The sequence below is a fragment of the Meriones unguiculatus genome, chromosome 12, assembly GCF_030254825.1.
Source record: "Meriones unguiculatus strain TT.TT164.6M chromosome 12, Bangor_MerUng_6.1, whole genome shotgun sequence".
Lineage (NCBI taxonomy): Eukaryota > Metazoa > Chordata > Mammalia > Rodentia > Muridae > Meriones > Meriones unguiculatus.
This window is the reverse complement of record NC_083360.1, coordinates 39,371,596-39,392,034: the sequence shown is the minus strand read 5'-3', so window position 1 is coordinate 39,392,034 and position 20,439 is coordinate 39,371,596. Positions and strand designations below refer to the sequence as shown.

The window sequence follows — 20,439 nt, the reverse complement described above, 5'->3', positions numbered from 1 at the left end:
CAGTTCCACCAGAGTCTGCAGCCTTGATCTGGCACTCTGCAAAGTTGACTTGCATGAACTCCACTGCGGCATACCCTACAACCCCATGGCACTTAGTGTGTGGGGCCCTTCCCTTCCCTTCTCCGCTCAGATGCCTCTTCCTGCTTGTCCCCACAGGGTGCTCACTGAGTCTGGCTTTATCTTTTATCTGTGGCTCTACCCGCAGAAGACACAATGAAAACGGTCTCCCAACACTGGAAAAATAGATTTACACCAAACACGTGTTGGGGCTTTATTTCCAAAGTGTGACTGTAACAAAGTAAAGCTGTTTCCATTACAACTTACCAACTAGAATCAGCAGAGCTTGTCCTGGAAACCCACACAGAGTAGCCTGCAACAGCTGGGGTTGGCAGGAGGAAGCCAGCCCCGCCCCCACCTGTAACCACAAGAACAGTTTAGATAGAGGGCCACAGGGACTCTCCAAGCCAGTCTTCAATAAGCATGAGGAAATGTCCTTTACAGCAGATGGAGCAGGATATATTTTAACTGCAATGGCTAGTGTATGCAAAATCAACTACAACGAAAGGAAGAAACAAGCAAATTTTTAAAACGTATGCATTAAATTAAAACCACAGTGTTGTTTTTGAGTACCATTTGGGTAGATTGCATAGGATCCGTGATGCCACAATACTAATACAATCAGGATTGGAAATTATGGTAGCTGCTGAGAATGTTTGTATTTTCCTGCAGTCTTACAATAGTGCTTTCTGGATCCCCCTAGATGCCCAAGCCTTGTCAATCAACAGTGCTTCCCCAGTTCCAAAGTAATCCACCCGTTTTTATTTTCACAAAGACAAGTAATTTTTAAGGTGAAGATATATTACTGATGTTTATTGAATTATCCTTTATTTATACTGTCACCGGAATCTCACTATGCTCACCATTGACTCCCGGGCCCTTATGTTCTCTGGCAAATGAACTGAAAAAGATAGACAGTGTGTAGAATAGAAGAAAGAGTTTTGTTGTAGACCCTCATGTAGGAAATAGAATTAATTCCAGAACGAAGTGAGTCACCCCTATCTTAAGGGAGAGAGTGGGCAATGACCAAAGGGGCCACTGCTCAGATTTACATTACAGTGTTGGGTTCCTACTGGTTATTGACTTTCAGGGCAGCTTTCTGTAGGGTTCTGCTTACATTAACTGTTAAGGGAAGCTTCAGTAGAATACAATGTGTTTTTAACCTTTTTTTTACATTCGTTGTATGTTTGTGTATGTGTATGTATGCATGCATATAGGGGAGAGAACTTGTACCACTGCATGCATGTGGATGTCAGAGCACAACTTGTGGGAATTGATTCTTTTTTTTCTACCATGTGGGTCCTAGTTTTGAACTCAGGACATGAGGCTCAGTGGCCAGCACCTTTGCCTGCTAAGCCGTCTTGTGGGCCTGCACGTTGTACTTTAATCTTTGAGGCAGATGAAACTGCCCTCTCTTTACCCAGGGTCAGAGGTAGAGTGGAGTGAGATTCCACTCCTTTGGTTGGGAGCAAGTAGCTTCCCTTTATGGGCCTCAACAAAACCCCAAAGTCTCTGTATTTTCATACAGATGTTTCAATATTAAGGTAATGGTTGTGGTGTGTTAATTTCTCATGTCACCGGGGAAACAAGAAATGGGTCTGAAGTCAAGAATGAGGGAGAGTCCCATCCCCAAGCTTGCTATTGTCTGTCTAGCTGCCTGACACATGTGTGTATAAGTAGCACACCTATCTTAGAAAACGACAATGTTTTAATGTTTAAATGCATTGCAGTTAAGAGATAATTGCTAAAGATTTAATGTGCAGCTTGTCTGAGCTTAGAGTACAGTAAGCTAACATTCACTGAGGCTTCTGTGCCTGAATGTGGTATAACGGCTCTTTGTACATTGCTCTTCATTGCTTACTGACTCCCTTAGGAACCTCCCCATCTTTGTGCCCTGAAGTTCCACTGAATGAGTGAAGATGAATCCCAGCAGTATGTTGATATTTATAACCCTAGTGTAGCTTATTCATTTGTCCTAGATGACTGAGGTAGTTCAGCTAGAGAGGAGGAGGCAAGCCTCAGCATTGTTCAGGCTGATTATGGAAAATCAAGAGCTGAATGCCTTAGCATGGTAAGAGCAAATATGTAAAAAATGCTGTTTTCAAATTAATATTTTTATTAGCATATATTATTTATATGTAATAATAGGTTTCATGATAACAGTTTTATACTAATTTCCCAAATGTTTTGCAGAACATACCTGTTTCATTTTTGATGGTAGCTCTTCAGCTTTGAAATTTCCTCTGTGCCTTTGATGGTTATTAGTCTACAATTGTATGTGGATGCTGTAAATCCAGAGATTCAGAAAAATCATCTGTCCTACTCTGGACTAAGTGGAGCAAATGGATCTATGTTGGTGTATTTTTAATATATTATGAAATAACTCTGGGTTGTTAGCTTGTTCCAACTAACAGGGAATTGGGAATTGCCTTTTCTAGTCACAAAGGCAATTTGAACAGAAATTAGGAGAGGTCTGAGTTCAGCAACACTGCCTCACGGGGCACAGAACTTCTGAGAAAATGGAAGGTTTATTTATTTTTAGTGTAATGGGTGTGGTTTTAATCATCTAAGGTGCCTCCTGATACCATAAGGACCTTGTCATAGACAGAGAAGAACCTAGACTGTGTAGAAAGTGGGAGTGGGTGGGGAGGCAGGTTTACAAACCACCAGAGTTTGGGTGTGTGCACCAGGATGATTCAAAGGGTTTCTTAAAATAGCAGTTTTCAATGTGAAACCCTTCTTTCATTTGTCTAAGTCTTTATGTTAATGTGATTATTCAGTCAGCTCTGAGCTTCCTGCCAGGCAGAGGAAAACAAATGTTTTACTCCATATAACTTTACCTATCTCTATATTATAAGCAACCCCCAAGTTTATAAAACATTGAGATGGATGTACCAGATTTTTAGATACTATCATTTAAAGATGCAGGTTCTTCTTTAAAGACTATTATAGCTGTATCTCAAATAATTTTAAAATGGACTCTACCAGAAATTTAAGGAAATTTTTACTGAAGCTTCAGAGTAAATAACAACCAGAAGGCAGGCAAGTTTCAGATCTTGGCAGCTTGTGGGAGATGAAAGATGAAAAAACAAACAAACAAACAAACCCAAAGAAAACGTTAATCTTTTCAGTCAAAAGATCAAGAAAGCAGACAGGCCCAGCAATGGAATTTTGTGAGCCATTGTATGGGTGTGGGTGTACACACCATGGAGAAAGGGAGAGGACAGAGAGGAGAGAGAAAGAGAGAGAGAGAGAGAGAGAGAGAGAGAGAGAGAGAGAGAGAGAGAGAGAGAGAGAGAATATGTAAGAATGAGGAGTCTTAGGCCTGGACAAGGTCTAAATAAAAAAGAGATTAAGAAGAGAGAAAAAATGCTTTCTAAGTTAGAACTAAGAGAGTGGGCTTAGCAGTGAGGTTGTGTAAACAGTTGGATAAAGGGAGGGTCTTTTGGTGCCAGGTAAGTATATATCTCACTAAGGGGACTGTCATTCCTAATGTCTTCTTAAGATGTTTTTAGTTGTATCATGCTCCTTGTTACCTTCTGGATTCAGGCTGGTTTTCTTGAGAGTATAAATCAGAAGTTTCTCCTTGTCTCCTCCTCTTGGAAAGAGAAACTCTTGGTGTCTTTAACAAAGGGCATTATCAGCCATTGTCAAATCCATTTTTAAAGTGGGTTACTGATCAAAGGACTGTGTTAGGGGATGCCATTGGACTGATAGTTATGTCTCAGAGACATCTCCAGATTATGGGAGGCACCTGCTGTCCATGGGAAAAGGTTATCAGCTTTGTAAATGTCACTTTTTACGGGAGGAAGCTGGCATAGATGAGCATATGTCCCGAATGGTGACAACAAATGGCCCCTTTTATCTCCTTACTCTCTGCCTAGAAATCTGCTCTCAAAACCAATTCTAGAGAAGAGGCCAATGTTTTCTTGCTACTAAGTTCTTCAGTCTAATATTCTCCCAAGTGAGCCACCTTGGCCACCTTGCCATGAAGACAAAAGCAATGAATAGTCTACTCAGCCATAAAGCCTATGACCCTCAACAGTGACCAGAATAGCGAGAGAACCCCAAGAGGTAGGGACACTTCTTAGGGGCAAGCAGCAGCCACGTAACTGAACTTAAGGACTGTGCAAAAGGAGGAAATTCATGCCTAGTATGTAAACTTACCAACTAACCATGGCTGGCTATGGACCTAGAGGAGCGTCTACTATCTTTCTTTCTGATTCTACATATTTGTCCTAATACCACATGTTCAATACCATTTATCTTGCACCCGGGAGTATGCAATGATTTCATCTATCCATTTCTGACTGCTCTACCATGGCAAAGGTCACCTTTTTCATATTGTGAACTTTCATATTTGGCTGGAGTAATATTAACATGCATCTTTTTTCCAGGTAAGTCAGGGCCTTGAATAAGCTAGGCAAGTGCTCTACCACTGAGATGTTATTTCTGGGCCTTTAAAAAATATTTTGCAAAAAGCTAAAATTTTCAGCCTAGGCTTGAGCTGGTAATCCTCCCGCTCAGCCTCCAGTGTAGGTGGGGGCTGTAGTGTGTACCACCACCCTGGACATGTATGCCTTAATTTATAACTGCATTAAATAGCAGGGGTTCTCTTTGATATGTCACTTTCTTTATATATCTGTGAGAGTGACATTGTAATTGTATGGGGCACTGGATGGGAGGAAAATGTGCCTACGTGCTGGATCCTGAGGTGGCCGCATAACCCAGCTCTAGGGTGCAGAATTTGAAAAGCAGATGTGTGCATATAGGTTTCACATTCATCTCTGACTGGACTACTGGCCGCAGAAGCACCAATATTATAGCTCACATTCCCAGGCCAGGAACACTGCTATGGCTTTGTTCTCTGTGGTTATGCTTGGCCCATATTCTAGGTCTGTGTCTTCACACACCTAGAGTCAGCTTGTGTCTTCACAGATGAGAAGCCTGGTTGAGTTATAGCCCTAACAGAGTGTCAGTGTGTTTCTTCTGAGTGAGGTCATGTGGATGCTGCAAACAAAGTCAGTGTCTTTTCAGAAGCAGCTTTGGAAGGGCACAAGAGCTTTGGTGAGTGTTCTGATATCTACATTGCAGAGAATGGAAGAGTGTTTCTGATCTCCAAACACTATGTCACCTTTGCTATGTCCCACCACAAAGGCCCCGAAAGACGAGCAGGTTGCCTCAGGGTTGAGCAGCAGCACCTCTGACAAGTGGTCCGCCTGAAATCTTTGCTAAAAATTGAACCTCTGGTATCCCATTCATCTACTTGCAAGATGGGCTAATTCTACTCCATTTGTGTTTCACTAGGAATATTCCAGAATTGAAGATTTTTATTTTGCCCTCTTGTTTTGTTTCTGTACATTCCTTTTTTTTCTTATTGCTATGATAAAATACCCAAAGTACCAACTTGAAGAAGAAAGGATTGCTTTGATTCATGGGTTGATGGGTGCAGTCATGGGAGGCAAAGTGTAGGGTGGGCAAAACCATGGTGGTAAGAGGGCAAGGTTCCTCACTCACACCTTAGTGCATCAGGGGACGTATCAGGCCTGTGATGGTTATTTTGTCAATTTGACACAAGGTGGCATCATCTGGGAACAGGGGGCTTCAGCTAAGGAATTGAGTCCATCAGAGTGGCCTATGGACAAGCCTGTGAGGCATTTTTTTGACTGAAGGACTCAGCCCACCATGGGTGGTGCCATCCTTGGGCTGGCTGTCCTGAGGTATTTAAGAATGCAAACTGAGAAAGCCAGGAAGAGCAAGCCAGGAAGCAGTACTCTTCTATGCCTTCTGTTTCAGTTGTCTCCAAGATCCTGCCTCAACTTCCTGATTTCCCTCATGATGGACAATAACATATAAGATGAAATAAGCCCAAGTTGCCGTGGGTCATGGTGTTTTTATTACAGCAATAGAAAGGAGGGTAAGACGAGGCCTACCCAGGCTAGGGTATAATCCACACGGCCCTTTGGGGAGCAGCCCACTTCTGCCACACGGGCTCCCCAGCAGAACACCAGCAGGGAACAAAGTGTTAGCATGCAGGGCTTGGGAGGGACGTTTCACAGTCAAACCATAACGAACATGCAGTTTCTGAAAGTAATTAGACTTTTGTTTGTGCTCAAAGGATGCACTCCTTGTTTTCTCAAAAGCCAGCCATGTCTTCAGTACTTTCTAAGGGCTGCCGGTTTTCCATTTGTTGCAGCATAGGTGTCAACATTAAAATTATGTCTTTGCCCACCAAAGCCACCTATGATTCTCCAGTAGAAAGGGAGCCACATTTCTGTTCTCCCTTTGTGGGAGAGCGAAGTCCTAGCTTCCCTTGAAGGAGTTTGCACATTCATTTGGAGTTCTGTGCTAAACTCTCTTCTTGTGTGTTTTGGAGGAGAGTGAGACACCCCCCCCCCATAAGCACTCCAAAAAAACTAGAAACACATGGGATTTTTTCCTTCCTTGTCTAGTTTTAGTCTGTTTGTAAACAGCTCACTAAGGTTACTCAATCAGCATAGAAATGGGTAAGTTACTTAAAGATAGATAATCTGAGTTCTAGGTAAATACCTTACTCTCAGCTTTTCTGTGTTTTATTTATAAAACATCGAGGCATGTGCATAACACCTGCTGCAAGAATGTATTATGGAGTTGCAACATCAAATTCAAATCAAATAAAATGATAAAAGCACTTTGTAACTCCAACTGGCCCACACAGATGTGTACAAACTAGCATACATGTGCTTCTTGAACCTGTGAATGAAATTGTGCTGGGGAGACACTGGTCACTTCTGCTGCTGTGTGAAGCGCAGTCAGGCCACACTAATCTGAAGGTGTATATGCTTGACCCTGTCTGTCTAGAGTCTAAAGGTGTATATGCCTGACTCTGTCTGTCTAGCGCCCCCAGTGAGCCTGGGAATGCTTCACTCTCAAGAGCAGAAATCCTTGATTAGGAGAGAGATTGTTTTTCCTTTCGGTCTCTAGATGGTGCCCCCATGTTGTATTGTCCCCTAGATGACAAAAAGGATGCCATTGTCTGTCACCACTGCTCAACTTTTCATTGATAACATGTGGGGTCTGGGCAAGATCATCTCTAATCCTCAAACTCTAGGGAGGCCCAGTATTCCAGCACTGAAGAGGATTCCTGTTGTGGGGACTCTCTGGGTCCCAACCACCACCATGGATCACAGACCAGGCTGAGTGGCCACCTCCACCGGGAGGAGAGTGTCTGGGCTCAGGCCTGGACATGCTGCTTTTCTGGTTACCCCAATTCACACAGACAGACACATTTAGAACATTGTATTCTTTTGCTTCTCTATCACTGTGCATAAAGCCTTCCCCCCAGCTGGGGCTGAAAAGTCTCTCAGAAGTGTTGTCTCCTACAGTAGTCAAAGGCTTCTATTTCCTTCTTGTTGAAGGGGTTGTAGGGCTTCACAGTTGTAACCATTCGAGACATTGGGGCCTGGTGACGGAAGTGGTCAACTTTCATTTCTTGTAGTAAGATGCTAGGATTAGAACAGGACAAGAAGAAAAGAATGACAAACACATATTTCATATTTTATCCAACTAATGATACACAGAAGTGGAAGGGATGCAGGTACCAATGAGGCGAAGATGGGGTAGAGAATAGCACAGGAGGAGGCTGAGAATGACCACCCCTGCTTTGTTTACTGTGCCATAGGCATTGCATTGCATTCGGTTTCTGAAAATGTATCCTAGATTTATAGCAAATGCATAGAAAAGCGGTGGACATAGACCAACCCAAAAGCTGTTGCAGGAAGTATTTGATGGCAGGACCCAGGAGATCAGTCTACCTCAGGAGGAAGACGGGCATTTGCATGGAGTTCACGTGGAGGAGGTGGCAGAGGAAGTGTATGGCAAGGCAGGCACCTGGGCAGAGGCTGGTGGCCGAGAGAAACAGACACAGGCTGGACAGACACTGCACTGAGAAGCAGGCTGTAGAGGCTGCATTTCTGTGTCTGCCCTGGTTTGAAGCTGTCTTTGTCTCAGCTGTAATATGCTCTCTGTGTGCCTTAGTTTGCTGGTCTACATAGTAGGAATAAGTCTACCCCACCATTTTTTCCCCAAGAATTGGTAGAAAGAAAACTGAAGGTAAAGTTTTACCCTTGAGTTACCACCCCAGAGCAGGATTGGTGTATATCATACCACTTACTATGAAGATGCTTGAGAACCTTCTGTATGTGTAACTCTGCTGTGAATGCGCCATGAGGTTGGTCACATACACACACCGCAACACTTGTATAAAGCAAAATGTAAGAGTGTGGGAAGGAAACCTCCATGCAGTCATGCAATCTGAAGTAGCTTTATATTTGGGCTGCAATTAACATGATATTATGTGTATGTGTGTGTGTGTGTGTGTGTGTGTGTATGTGTGTGTATGTAATGTATGTAAATTTTTAAAAAACTGTGCTGTAGAAAATGGCCCAGGTTCTGTGCAGGTAACATCGTAGAGGAAGGCCCACACAGAGAACAGCAGTCTCTAATGGAAATAAGAGCCGGGAGAAGTGCTTGCACACCTGTTCCTTTTCATCTATCTTATGCAGCCCCCACCTTTTCTCTGCACATCTCTTCTCATTCTTTCTTATCTGTTTTTCATCCTGCCCCCATATGAATCCAAAGGCACTTGAAGTTCATTACAATTGCTTGTCTGGCAATTCAGAATGGGGACTCCTTTTCTTTTTTTTTTTTTATTTTTTTTATTTATTTATTTTTTATCAGTTACATTTTATTAACTCTGTATCCCAGCCGTGTCCCGATCCCTCATTCCCTCCCAGTCCCTCCCTCCCTCCCTCATCTCCACCGTGCCCCTTTCCAAGTCCACTGATAGGGGGGACCTCCTCCCCATTCATCTGATCCTGTTTTATCAGGTATCTTCAGGACTGGCTGCGAAGCCCTCCTCTGTGGCCTAACAGGACTGCTCCTCCCTTCAGGGGTGGGGAGACCAAAGAGCCAGTCATTGAGTTCCTGTTAGAAATAGTCCCTGTTCCCCTCACTTTGGGAAACCAATTGGTTACTGAGCTACCACAGGCTACATCTGAGTGGAGGTTCTAGGTTATATCCATACATGGTCCTTGGTTGAATGTCACTCTCAGAAAGTATATCTGTGCCCAGATATATTTGGTCCTTGTGGAGCTCCTATCCTTTCCCCATCAGACTAACTCCCCTTCTTTCTTATGATTCCCTGTACTCTGCCAAAGGTTTGGTCATGAGTCTTTGCTTTGAAAACACTGCTAGTTAGAGTCTTTCAGATGCGCTCAGTAGACTCCTGTCATACGTTCAATGCACATCCCATCTGTCTTTCTAAACGAGGATTGATCATCTTACCCCATGTCCGCTCAATTGATTATCTTTTTTAGGTGTATAGATTTCATTATGTTTATCATATCTTATAGGTCTATATAAATGAGTATATCCCATGTTTGTCTTTCTCCCTCTGGGATATTTCACTCAGAATGATCTTTTCTAGATCCCACCATTTGCCTGCAAATTTCATGATTTCCTCCTTTTTGATTGCTGACTAGTATTCCATTGTATAAAAATACCACAATTTCTGTACCCATTCCACCGTTGATGGACATCTGGGTTGTTTCCAGGTTCTGGCTATTACAAATAGAGCTGCTATAAACATGGTTGAGCAAGTGTCCTTTTTGTGTACTTGAACAAACTTTGGGTATATACCTAGCAGTGGTATAGCTGGGTCTGGAGGAAGCACTATTCCTATTTGGGAGACTCCTTTTCATGCATCCTCCAAACTTTAAGTAATTAAAAGGCCTCAAGCTGTCCCTGAAGTTTTATCTACTACAAAGAGTCCTAGAAAATGCACCATCCCTGTCCTCTGTATGAAGAGATGTCAACAGTCTGCAGTCCTCTCTCCTGTTCCTGCATTCTCCCTCAATCTGGCAGGAGCCCTTCAATTTACTGGTGTTATCAGAATTCAGATGATATAAGGTTAGGAAACAGGCTGGGAGAAAGTGGAAGCAGGGTGCAGAGAGCTATTGTCTGCTTCCAGAAGAAGTTCAGAAAACAAAAAAAACAAAAAACAAACAAAAAAAAAAACAAAAAAAAAAAAAGGAGAGGAGAAAGAAAGATAACTTGGAAGGACACAGTGAGGGGTACCAAGTAGAATTTTTCCTAAGCACCTGGCCAGTCAGTAGAGGGAAGCCAGAGGCTAGGAAGTGAGCAGAAATGGAGGGATTTCAGAGTTGAGCTGGAAGGATGAACCTTTCACAAGTGAGTGAACATCTTCCTGAGAGGAAGAGAAAGAATCGTTTTGGACTCATGGCAAGGAGGGTGGAGTAGCAGAGGAAATGACACAAACACTTTGGATGGCCAAGGTCTCTTTACAGGAGATGAGAAAAAGGCTAGATGACTATGTAGCCCACAAGGATTGGTTATAGCCAGGCGAGAAACAGGGGTGGGCATCTAAAAAGAGAGGAACGGATTACAAAAGCTCAGAAATCATATCTCAGAGTCAAAAATGCAGGAGTTCCCAGATAATGTGATGCTCAGAACAAAACACAACAGGAAACATGCATTAGAGGATGCAGACACAATCAGGAGGAAGGCAGCTCTCGAGTCTGTAGGCTATGCAGTACATGACCTTACACTTTCAGTGGACATTTTCAGAAAAGCACTTAAATAATGCTACAAAAATGTCAGAGATGAGGACTTCATGGAAGAGAGCTTTGGTTCTCCTTATATCCACTGCTGTTTTTTTTTTTTTTTTATGTCAAGGGCCAGACTAAATGCAGATGGCCTGCCTTCCTGCTAGAGGCACCATCTTTATGTCAATACAGAACAGTTTTAAATTTGTACTCTTCCTCTGGGCTATCCTTTCTCAGGCCAGAGCACCCAGAGGCTGAAGGTTTTTGTGCTGTGCTGTAGGCTGGGCTCAGTGAGGCCAACACAAGCCCTCAACAAGCTGAAGGAAAAACTAGTTGTTACTATTTCTATCGTTCTTCACCTTCAGATAAAGGGCCTCAAAAAGTCACCTCAGAAGGTACTATGTCCTCGCTCTGGGTTAATAAATGACATCCTTGCATGCACAGGGGACAACTGTGAAAGAGTCAGCAGCCTGTTGGGATGGAGATATTCCTATGAAAGACTTGAGGTTTTCTCTCTGGTTGCAAAACAAAGGGATAATTTTTAGCTTAGAAGCAGAGGTTTGCTGAAAGACAAAAGGAACCTCTGCGCCCTATTGGATTGCCTGCTCATGTAGCTGTGCGGATGTGTGGGAAGGTGTTGCAACCACAGGATGTCTGGGTGAAGCCTCACACAATTGGGGTTTAAGAAGGATTGTGAACAAAATGCAGAGGGGTGAGAAATGCCTGCATTTGTTCTAATGGGGGTCTTTGAGTTGGCCATCTAAATCATGAACCAGCCAGCCAGAACTTTTTAGTTTTGCTCTTGTGTCCTGATAGGTACCAGGATATATTTAATGTTGGCATTATTTTCTCCATATACAATAAAATTGTAATTGTTTCAGTCTTGATTTCAGAACTGGATTTGTAATATAGGAAATGTGTCTCTACATTGACCTTGACAATGCTATCTTGGATTCATACCGAAAGCTGAGGCTGCAAGTCAAAAAATAGATGGGAATGTAGCAAAATAGAGCTTCTGCAGAGCAAAGAAACAACAAAACGAGGAGGCAACCTAACAATTGAGAAAAATACTGGTGACTATGTGTCTTATACAGTGTTAATATACAAACATACAAAACATACAAAAAACCTAGTGCAACTCAACCACAAAAACCCTCAGTGAGTAAAGGACCTGCATAGACATTCTTTAAAACAAACATAAAATTTTGAAAAAAGTTCCAAATCACTAATAACCAGAAAATGAAAATATAAAGACTCAATGAGATATCATTTCATACTCATTAGGACGACTCTTATCAAAAGGACAAAAGACGGAACACTGGTGAGATTAGAAAAGATGGAGTCTTTCTCAGTGTTGGAGGGAATGTGGATCGGTGCAGTCATTATGTAAAACAGCATGGGAGACCCTGGGCATATAAGAAATGGAGTTCCCAGATGATCCAACAATCCATGACAGGCACATATGCATCCAAGGATATGAAAACTGCCTCAAAGAGACATCTATATCACATGTTTATTGCTGTCCTTAATGAAGATACGGTGTAATCCAGGTACCTATTGATGGATGAATGGATGAATGAATGACATAACTATACATATTTAAATACTCCTGGAGAATCTTATGAAGGAAGTGGGAAACAATAAGATCTGGAAAGGACAGGAACTCCACAAGGAGAGCAACAGAATCAAAAAATCTGAGCACAGGGATCTTTCCTGAGACTGATACTCCAACCAAGGACTATGCATGGAGATAACCTAAGACCCCTGCACAGATGTAGCCCATGGCAGTTCAGTATCCAAGTGGATTCCATTGAAATAGGAACAGCGACTGTCTCTGACATGAACTGATTGGCCTGCTCTTTAATTACCTCCCCCTGAGGGAGAAACAGCCTTACCAGGCCACAGAAGAAGACAATGCAGCCACTCCTGATGAGACCTAATTGACTAGGATCAGAAGGAAGGAAAAGAAGTCCTCCCCTATCAGTGGACTTGGGAAGGTGCATGCATGCAGAGGGTGGAGGAAGGGAGGAATTGGGACAGGAGGAGGGAGGGAACCACAGGGGGATACAAAGTGAATAAAGTGTAATTAATAAAGAATTAAAAAAAGAAATAAAATAAAATTATATGAAACTAAACAAAAATAAATAAATACTCCTGGAATATTTTCCAGTCTTAGAAAAGAGGATAAATAATATAAAACGAGACGTTGACATTTGCAATAACATGGACAAACCTGAAGGGAATTATGTTAAACAAACAATGTAGAAGTTGAGGAGAAACAATGCATGATCACATTTAATGTGAATGCATGTTAAAAAGCTAAATATACAAAGCCAGAGAGTAGTGGTTATAAAGGTAGACTGTTGTTGGGAGGAAATGGGGAGATGTAGGTCAGAGGATAAGTCATGGCAATAGATAAGAACAAGTCTAGAGGTCTAACATAATATGAGGGCTACGGTTAATAGCAGGGTACTGCTTTCAGAAATTTTGCTTTGTGAAGTTGATTTTAGTTGTCCTTGCCATTGGAGATGGATAGCTGAGACGATGGATATGTTCATCAGCATGACTATAGTAACCACCTCATTATCTACCTATGTATCCTTTAACACCATATTCCTTTACATATATCAATAAATTTTATTTTTTTTAAATTATAGATATAAATATTGAGTTTGGAAAAATATCTTGGAAGTAAATGAAATTGAATTCCAACTATTTGGCTGAAAGGCACCGGCTTCCTATTTCTATGTTTAGCACCACATGACTGGGTATTCAACATGTTTGTCAAACTAGAAATTGAGATATGCTGAGAAAGCCCACTGCCAACTGGTACCTTTCCTAGCCTTTAATGTTGCCATCACAGATGAACTTTTTTGGGGTGTACAGTATACAGAAGGCTGGAGATGGCCCTAACCACTCTCCTAAGATTCCCTTTTACCCTTTGTGGGGCTGCTGTCCCCTGACCCTCAAATATCTGAGACCATGCAAGTCCTTCCTTTATAGCTTGTATGTGCCTCAGTTTCCTCATGTGTGAACTGCAGATGGTAAGAGTCTCTTCATAGTTAGGTACCCAGACAGTGTGCAAAGTGATTATCCTGTAATAGGTTTGTGTGTCATCCTTTGCATCAGTTCCTTTCTTGTTCAGCCTCTTGCTTCCTCCTTGTCAAAAGGCTCATGCACCTATGAATTGCTGGGGCACAATCATTATGCGATATAGTAAAAAATGTGAATTAAACAAACATGGATGACGGAATAACAAAATGAACAACTGGGCAACCCTCTGTGGATGCTGTTCTCATTTACAGCTGCTGCTTTCCAGAAAATTCCAGTCCCTGGAAAGAGAAGCTCCACTTTAAGGTCAAGTCCTATCCCCAGTGTTCAGCACTCCCCCAGCACCCACAGACTGCAGACTCCAGCATAATGACACTATGACATAATGACATCTCTAAGACATGGACCCACTTCAGGACTCCCAAATTACTCTATTTCTTCAGTTGCTTGTGTTTTTTGTTTGTTTTCATACTGAGTCTTACTGTGTAGCCCTGGCCAGCCTGAAACTCTCTACGTAGACCAGGCTGGCCTTGAGATATTGACTGTCTATGCCTTCCAAGTGAATGCTGGGATTAATATGTGCTGGGATTAATATGCCTGGCCCTCTTGTGCTCTCTTTTAGTTTTCATTTCATAATTCTGGATTTAAGTGTGGGGATATGAGAATTGTGTGCCTTGCTCAAGGGAAGATACATATGTGATAAATGGAATATTCCCCTACTAAAAGAATATGATCTATAGAAAAAGGTACCCTTAAGGGGAGGGATACCTCATCATAGCTCGTTCACTTGAACATGCCAGCCTTAGGCTCAGGGAGCACCTATGTTTTCACAACTGTGTAGTTTTTTTTTTGTTTGTTTGTTTTTTGTTTTTTTACTTCTAGACAAGGACCTCCACCAGTGCTTTCAAATTTGCGGTATAATGAGAATAGTGGGCTGCCTCTCACTGTTAATTGCCAATAAAGTATTCTTCCATTCTTTCCATCCACTGCCTTGTGTTTCAATGTGCACAAATTGGCATTAAAATACATGTGCATTTCAACGGTATTTTTTTCCTTTATAAAAAGATATTCACGAGAAGCAAACGTGTGGCTCCTGTTACACACTGGGTAGCATGCTCTGTTGATAATAGCCGACTAATGATGCATGTGCACAACTGAAGGGTGTCAGAGGTGAAGATTCTTTCTCACAATATGCTCTGAAGAAGAGCCTAAAGGGACCACTGTCAACAGGACCATTAACCTGCATTTTTCCCCCAAGGCAATTCTGAGTAAAGTTCCCTTCAGTAGGAAAATAAACTACTTTCTTTTTTGGATTTGTCACCAAATTTTTCTTAAGCACTGCAAATTTACTCTTAGTATTTAATTGTTCTTTAATGGAATAACCATAATTATCATTTCTCTTTCTAATGTATGTGAGCAAACTGAGTAATAGGATTCCTACTTACCGGTCCATCTCTGAATCTGTTGGTGGAACATTAGAATTTGATGGGTGGGTGGCTGTGAAATGAACCTTGCCAGTGTATCCTGGAATATTTGCAGCACTGAAGTCAAAAGTGAGAGGAGGGACATGAAAGGAGATTAAAATAATGATTTCTGAAATAGTCATAGTAACTAGACCCAAATATAAAATATAGAAAAGAAGAGGACATCACATTGTTTTTCCTTTATAGGGTCTGGAGCTTAGGTAGACAACCAGGGAAGGAGGCAGACATAACCTGATATGGACACATAGACATCTAGGTAACAGCTCAACTCTGGTGCTAAAATGCTTCTTTCAAGTATGCTTTAACTGCTATTTTAAATATGAATGTCCATGACTTACTGGTAAGCTAAGTTGCACATTGAAGGAAGGTGTGTTTTGACCAAACAGATCTATGCCACATATAACTTTGTACTACTAACTCTATATCAATAAAGACACGTGCTTATGTTTCCACTCACGGTGTTTTTGGTCAAATGTATTTCTTGCCACCATAATCTTTCATATCTTTGATTTCAAAAGCTTTTCTGAAATTGTGCATTGACAATACATGTCAAACCACTCAGTAGCTCCACACTGACTTGCTTATTTTATACCACCCACTGCTCTATTTCCTCTTCTCTTTCCCTGTCACAGACAGAGTGAGAAAACATGAAAACACAGGGGAAGGTTCTTTACTGTGTACAGAGAAGAGCTCTGTAGAAAACACAGTCAATCAACAATGATGTAACCCAGTCATTCGGGAGAACATGAAGAATCACTGATATGCTTGCCTCGATAACATTCAAAATGGTTTACACAGATGGTTTCCCAGGACGAGAGAAGGTGAAGCACAGGACCCGACATGAGTCTCAAGCTTGGTGGCTGCTTATAACATGCTGCCTTAACTACCAGGAGCACAAGAAAAAAGAAGATTTAATTGTACACCAAAAAGCTTGGGCACACTGCTGATGCCACGACTAGAGTGGACACCCGTTAGCATTGCAGTCTCAGTGTGCTGTTGCCTCAGAGCAGACGAATTACAGCCACCATCATGAACACATCCCAAGCTGCAACATTTCAGCTCTGTGTTTTGTGCCTCCCCTTCCTGGGAACTGACTTTGAGAGCATGATATCCCATGTTTATTTCCTACTCAAAATTTAGACTAAGACTAAATACAAGGCAGCAGCAACAGCCAAATGTCTGTCAAAGGAGAATTCCTCTTCTGTGGATGTCTTGCCTATGTACTTTCCACATATCCAATGCACCAGACAAAACTTTTTCTGGGAATTATCTGTCCTTACAGACATTTTGCAGAATGGAGCTTAAGAAAGGCAGTTTCAAAAAAAGAAAAGAAAAAGAAAGGTAGTTTCTCCTTAATGTAAGCTGTATGTTAAATGTCATCCAAAGGCCCTCCTTGTGCTGACAGACTGATTTTCAGCTTGGGGTACCATCAGAAGGTGGTAAAGCCTTTGGGAGATAGGTCTCAGAGAGGGGGAGTTAGATTACTAAGGGAGTGCTCTTAGGAGGCTACTAGGGGATCTTGGTTGTGATTTGGACAGACTTCTCCAGGATTTTTTACTTCCATGGTATATTGTGCAAACTGTAGACTCACAGTGGCATGGCCAAGGACTGTGGATTGAACCCTCTAGCACTATGAGCTCATATATACATACATATATAAACATACTGTATATATGTATGTATGTGACATATATATATATATATATATATATATATATTCTCTTCATAGTTGGTGTGTTATCTCAGCATTTTTTCTTAGTGTCAGAAATTTGACTAACACATTCCTCAAAATGTCAGATAACGGGAAAACACAACAGTGATATAAGTGAGGTAAGTGCTTGCTCCAAGTGTCAGGGTAAAGAGAGAGGTTAAGTGAGTATCCGGATCAGCCCTGGGATCTAGAGTATTGATAGAACCCCCTGGCACTTTGTTGCCTCAGCCAAGACATCAGGTAGTGATATAACCTAAAGGACGTGTGGAGTGCTTACAACTCACACTGTAATTCCCTGGAGCTCTTCCTATGTTGATTATGTGTTAGTATCACAATGTTAGGGAAAAATTATGTAGTGAGCAGGAAGTTGCTCTAATAAAGCTCATAGTTGTTTTTTGAATGTGGCATTCTATGGCTATTCGGTTATTGCACTACCTCAAGCTAATCAAATTGGGAACACCTGCACGCTTACAAAACAAAGGAAAAATCACATCAAGAGCCATTGGTCAGAGTAAATAGTATTAATTAATAATTTTTCCAAGGCTAGAAAAATGAAAAGCTAAAGGCAAGGCCCCACATTGAGAGGACTGAAAGGCCAGCACTGGCAGGCCTGGCTGCCCCTCAGAATCTGTGAGATGGCACCAGCCATCAGGAAAGCTCCCCGGGCTTCAACCCAGCCAATGGCAGCTGAAAAACTAGAGATAGGACAATTGAAAAAAAATAAAAATGTTGTTGTTCAAGAATATAAAATTTATACAGTTCACACACCTGCAAAGACTTGTAGATCTTTCCACACACTGAAGTCTCCTTGGTTGTTTAAAAGGTGGTGATATATAACATCATTTCCCAATATTCTGACTAAATCAGGAATGGCAGGGCCTGGGAATCTGGGCTTGCCATCATTTCTCAAAGGTTCTAGCATAGGGTGAGGATCAGGAACCTGCGGTAAAAAATTGTGAAGTCTTTTGGAGGGGCTGGGATGGGTCACTGAGAGCTGCCAAGTTCTGGGCAATGTCCCTTGGGATTTCTCGGGAGTTTCTTAAAGTGTAGCTGTAAGGTGGAGGGGTACCAAAAACTACTGATGTGTGTGTATGTCTCTTCCCCCCAAGCATTCTTTGAAGCTTCCATGCATGTTACCAAGGAAATCCCCTCCATCTGTGTGACAGGTTTTTTCCACTGCCTTTGAAACACCTGCAGAAGCTTCTAAAGTCAGAGTCCTCAGCCAAGCAGCCAGGATATCGGAGAGATGGACACAGCAAAGTGTTAGTCATGGGGGGGGTGTTCATGTAAAACCCCACGCAGCTGTGTCCCTGTGCTTTGTAGACTATTTACTGATCTTCACTGGAAGCTATGCTACATAAAGGCTGTTCCATATAATTCATCTTATCTCAAAATGATGATATACTATATAACTAGCTGACCAATTAGCTGCTTACACTGAGGATGAATTCAGCTGTACAATAAAGTGCTAAATATTTGAAAATGAAAGTTCTCACCCACACTGCTGTTAAATATATTTCCCTTAACCTTGGCCTATAGGGAAATCACAAGAGAGCATTTTTGCCCTCTTGTGATATAAGCACTTGCCATGCAAGTGCAACCTTATATGAAGAAAAGGCTCCTTTCTGGGATACTCATGCTGCTTCTGAGGGGTGTTTTTCAGCTGAAGGAAACAAAGCCATGAAAGGTACCAAGGCAATGGAACAGACCTCTCCATCTGCTGCATGTTCAGAGAATCCTACTTGCCCATGTGAAAAGAGATGAGATTCTGCAGCCCATTTGTACAGATACTACATTTGTTTCTATCTTCTTTTTTAACTTTTTGGCTTTGGCCACATCTTTGGAGCCCCAATTCCTTTATGAGCTTGGGTTTTGTTTTGTTTGAATAGTTTGCTAGCTAAGTTGACAACTGATTGTTTCATTTCAACAAAGCATAATAAAGTAAAAAAAAATAATGATTTCATAACATGAATCAGCAATGCTAGCAATTTTTCTGCATGAGCCTCCTGGATGTTGGTATCTGGTGTGAGACACTAAATCCATATTATTATAATTATATATACACACAGTGTATACTTAAAGGTTAACAAAAATAAGGGGAATGTACTTTGAAGTAAGCTAGAAAAGAAGCAAAATATATTCTACATACAGCATAGGACAAGCTATGTTGTATGTAGAATACATGTATTGCCTACATGGATAAAGATTTAGTCATGCATACAAATTTCCTAACATACTACAGACCTAATACTTACTGTGTATAACAAATTCTCTTTTAAATTAGTCATATAACTTGGACAATTTTCTCTACAATCCTAAACCTTATATTGTATCATGTGCATACATTATCGGAAGGAATAGAGGCAAAGTCTAGGTAATATGCTCAAAGCCAAGTGAACTTCAAGTGGTAGGACCAGCCTCCAGCCTGAGCAGCCTGGGGGTCAGAGCTCATGCAGTGGGCCACATGTGACAGGTCCAGAAGGTTCTCAGCGGAGCCCGGTGGCTACCATAAATACACACCTGCTGTTCCCCTGTGGTACTGGAGACTAAACCCAGGACTCGATACACACAAAGCAAGTTTTCTCTTGCTGAGCTATACACACAGCTCACCCATTTGATGAAATAAACATGTAGAGGCCTGAAGAACCTACTCGGGCAAAGACCATGATGGCAAAGACAAAAGGCAGTTAAGGAAACTTTTAACTCTATGGCCTCTCTGACCAGTGGGTGACCTGAGACCAATTGAAAACAGTTTGTTTGTTTGTTTGTTTGTTTGTTTGTTTTTTGTTTTTCCTGGCCTGACACTTACTGTGTAGCCCACAATGGCTTTAAATTCCTGGAAATCTTCCTGTGTAAGCCTCCTGAGTGCTGGACTTCCAGGTGTGAGACATCATGTCCAGTTCATCTTACATTTTCAATTTACTAAAATATTTAATTTTATATAAAAATGAAAAGATTTTTGGTTTTAATATGTCTTTGTGTGTTTATGTGAATGTGAGTATAGTGACCACAGGAGCTAAATGGCAGCTCTGGGTCTCCTGAAATTGGATATGTAGACAGTTGTGAGCTGCCTAATATAGGTGTTGGGAACTGAACTCAGGTCCTCTGGAAGATCAGCACGTGCTTTTAGTCACCAAGCCATTTCTGCAGTCCCACATGGCCAGTTCAAATGGAGACTTTCTAAGCCACTCTCATCTTTACTGGATATAGTGTACCCAATGTCCAAGGTCTCTGCACCTTCCTTGAAGGGCCCAAGGGGGCCATGTGGTACAGGTGAGGAGCAATCATGGCATCATGCTCATCATATACAGAATCAACAAGAGGAACTCAGATGAGCAGGAAGGAAGGGGAGCAGCTCAGGACAGAAAGTGGATGGGAGAGAGGATGGGTCCAGAGAATGAAAAGAAGGAAAGCCCAAGATAGACAGAAAAAGAGGGAGGGAGAGGAGGTATTTGGAATTGTGATGGATCGGATGTTTCCATTCACTACTTCTTATTTATTTATTTCTTTTGAGACAGGGTTTCTCTCTGTA

The 20,439-nt window shown here is 41.7% G+C and overlaps 1 protein-coding gene across 1 annotated transcript in view; it reads right to left on the bottom strand.

The window, feature by feature from the left end:
- Nucleotides 1-7,399: 7,399 nt before the first annotated feature.
- The window catches only part of Spmip7 (sperm microtubule inner protein 7), a 56,187-nt gene continuing 43,147 nt past the window's right edge, over nucleotides 7,400-20,439 (bottom strand). The window contains exons 8-9 of the mRNA XM_060365207.1: nucleotides 15,158-15,253; nucleotides 7,400-7,541 (exon numbers count right to left, since the gene is read on the bottom strand). Coding sequence (XP_060221190.1) covers nucleotides 7,400-7,541; nucleotides 15,158-15,253 — 238 coding nt within the window. The remainder of the gene's footprint in view (nucleotides 7,542-15,157; nucleotides 15,254-20,439) is intronic.